We start from the raw sequence: 2657 nt of genomic DNA on the forward strand, positions 1-2657 counted from the left end.
TTGCCGCCCATTCCCCTCCCTTTGACGCCCACCTTCCATTCGCGGACCATTTCCTTTTCTAGCCCATCCCAATTTGGACACTGTAGATACGTTCCCACAGCCGCATGCTACGATCCCGTGATCGCCATGCCCTTGCCTTTTCTTTCTCGCCCTTTGTTCTCTCTTTGTCATCTTCACTGCCTCACTCTCGCGCCTTGTCCTTGGTTGCTAAGCAGCCCCTCTAGTATATAAAGACCCCCTTAGGCGCTCCCTAGTCCCCATCTCGACCTCTTGGTCATTGGGACTAGGTGAGTGACCATAGCGTTGTACTTCCCTTCGAGTGCTAATGCATAACTTGGTCATTGGGACTAGTCTGTCGCTGTCCGCGTGAAGACTAGCTTTCGTAGGTCTCGTGCCTTCGTGCCGACCTCCGCTCTGCCCTCGTCGAGTTTTCTGTCACGTTTATCCCTCTCCCTCTCTTTTTCCCCTTTCGGCTCCTTGCCGCTCGCCTACGGGGTCGTCGCCGAACGTCGACCCGAGTCTACGCGCCTAGTCGCCGCGACACATCAACTGCAGTCGCTCCCATTCAGCATCCGCATAGAAACTGCAGCCTTCGCAAATTCTCTCGTCCCGGCCGTTCCCCGACTCCCTCATCCGCTCTAGCACAGAATCGTCCGCTGCGTCGTCAGCGATACCGTCTACCTCGGGGTGGTATGCTCGATTGGTCTATGCGACGCTGCTTAAGGACCAGCTCGTCGCCATTTGCTTGCACGATCGTCCATGACCACTTCCGGGCTCGGCACGGGCAGCATATACGCCCTTCCTGACAACTTCTTACCGGCTTCGTTTGGTGTTACCATGCGCTTTGAACACATTCTCGCCGTCCAGATGCCTTCACGATGATCCAACCATACACGACATTTTTGTTGATCCCAGATCCGCCACTCGCACTTTGTACTACCACGATACTATAGATCGTCTCCTGATCCGATGACCCGACCCTTCCTGTTCCGAGTCTGATCAGTCCTCAGTTGCGTGACGTGTACGATAGCTGCTGATACTGGCCTCTCCTCCGATATACCGCCTTGTACGCCTGGACTACTCGTACGTAGTCGTTTCCCTGATCGCGCCTAGTCTGCATGTATGTACGCTCCTGCCTTGCCTTGCCTTGCCTCGCCTTCCGTCCTAACGTAGCAACTTGCTTCCGAAACGATGCACTTCCCCCTCTTTTGGAGATGCGGAATGTCAATACGCTCCCGCGGAACGTCACAAAACAATATAGCGAGACTCGCGTTCTTTCCGTACTCCTTATGCCTGTAAGAACAGTCTCGAAAATCATCCTCCGTGTACTCACAATCTGCTTGCCATTCATTGGGGTCCCAGTCCAGCGCCCTATTGACCTTCACGCCGACGTAGACGTGTACCCATGGTCATGCAGGGCACATGCAACATCATTGAAACCCATAAGCACAAGCGGCGTTGAGCATATAGCCATTTCCGCACACTTGTATGCGCGGTGCTTTGTCGCACGAGCGACCTCACATTGATGCCTTGAGCACCGTCGATCGGTACGCTGGTGCCAGGGCACGGGTGACAGCATCGAACCCTGCACAGTGCAGGTCGATAAACATGAACTATGCACGGCTCGCGAGCGTGTCCTGCAGTCCACATGTTTGCGCGTCGGACGCCACGGGATGGGGCTGAGGTGTCCCGTAGGACGAGAGCATATGCAGCGCACACGCCAGCCGGTGTCTCTTCATTGCCATTTTTTCTACAGGGCGGCGATGATACATGACGCGAGTTCCCGAGGAGTGGTCGAGATGCGAGTGACTGCTCACCTTGATGCCCACTTCTCACCCTCATGCACCACCCATGATGATCATCGCGCAGGGTCCGTACATTTGTGAAACCCAGCTCCATGGCAGGAATGATGCAGACCAACCGTAGGGCGAGTGAGGAGAGCGAGCCTTTGCCCAGAAGGAGTGACTCGCTGGCATCGTTAAGGAACAGTAGCAGGTGGACGCGGGTATGACTGTACAAACGTACATCGATGAGCGCGGTGCACTAAGCGTGTGGGCCCGCGCGAGAGAGCCAGTTGGGGATAGGCAGCGCCCACTAGCCGATGTTCTGCTTACATAACGGTAGCGCTCAGAGATGTTGTCCGATCGAGTTATCTAAACAAACGACTCTCATCTAAGCGAGCTCAACTCGATCGAAAACGTATCTAGATTGTACTCCGACATGGACTGGAGTGGTATATGGAGGTTTGGAGTTAATAACCGTGTTCAGACAAGGGACAAAGGTGCGGTTTGGGTCTCGGGATGACCAAAACCCTTTTGGCACGGCGCAGGTTTGGGTGAACCTGTTGAACAGGCGCTGATTTACACAGCTTGCCTAACACAGCCGTCACAAGATATGGAACGGCACAGCCGGTTACTGCAATAACCGAGGCTGTGCTACTCATGTGGTACACACACAGCTTCGCTGTGTACGCACTGCTTCTCTGTGCGACTGTGCATCCTGGGAATGTACTGTATAGTACTACGTAGCCACAGATGTACAGTAGTATATATAGGGGACCTCTGTACCCCCAATCTACAGTTCAGTTCACTCGAACATCTCCTCTCATCACTCTAACAAGCCTCTTACCAACCAACAACCCTTCTAGGTGAGTTGCA

The 2657-nt window shown here is 54.2% G+C and overlaps 1 protein-coding gene across 1 annotated transcript; it reads right to left on the bottom strand.

The window, feature by feature from the left end:
• Positions 1 to 1517: 1517 nt before the first annotated feature.
• DICSQDRAFT_175135 (uncharacterized protein) lies at positions 1518 to 1745 on the bottom strand (the record flags this gene model as incomplete). The annotated part of the gene is made up of 2 exons (XM_007371011.1): positions 1518 to 1585; positions 1649 to 1745. 2 exons carry the CDS (start codon positions 1743 to 1745, stop codon positions 1518 to 1520), a joined length of 165 nt encoding a protein of 54 aa, XP_007371073.1.
• Positions 1746 to 2657: the final 912 nt, after the last annotated feature.

The sequence above is a fragment of the Dichomitus squalens genome, assembly GCF_000275845.1.
Source record: "Dichomitus squalens LYAD-421 SS1 unplaced genomic scaffold DICSQscaffold_84, whole genome shotgun sequence".
Taxonomy (NCBI): domain Eukaryota; kingdom Fungi; phylum Basidiomycota; class Agaricomycetes; order Polyporales; family Polyporaceae; genus Dichomitus; species Dichomitus squalens.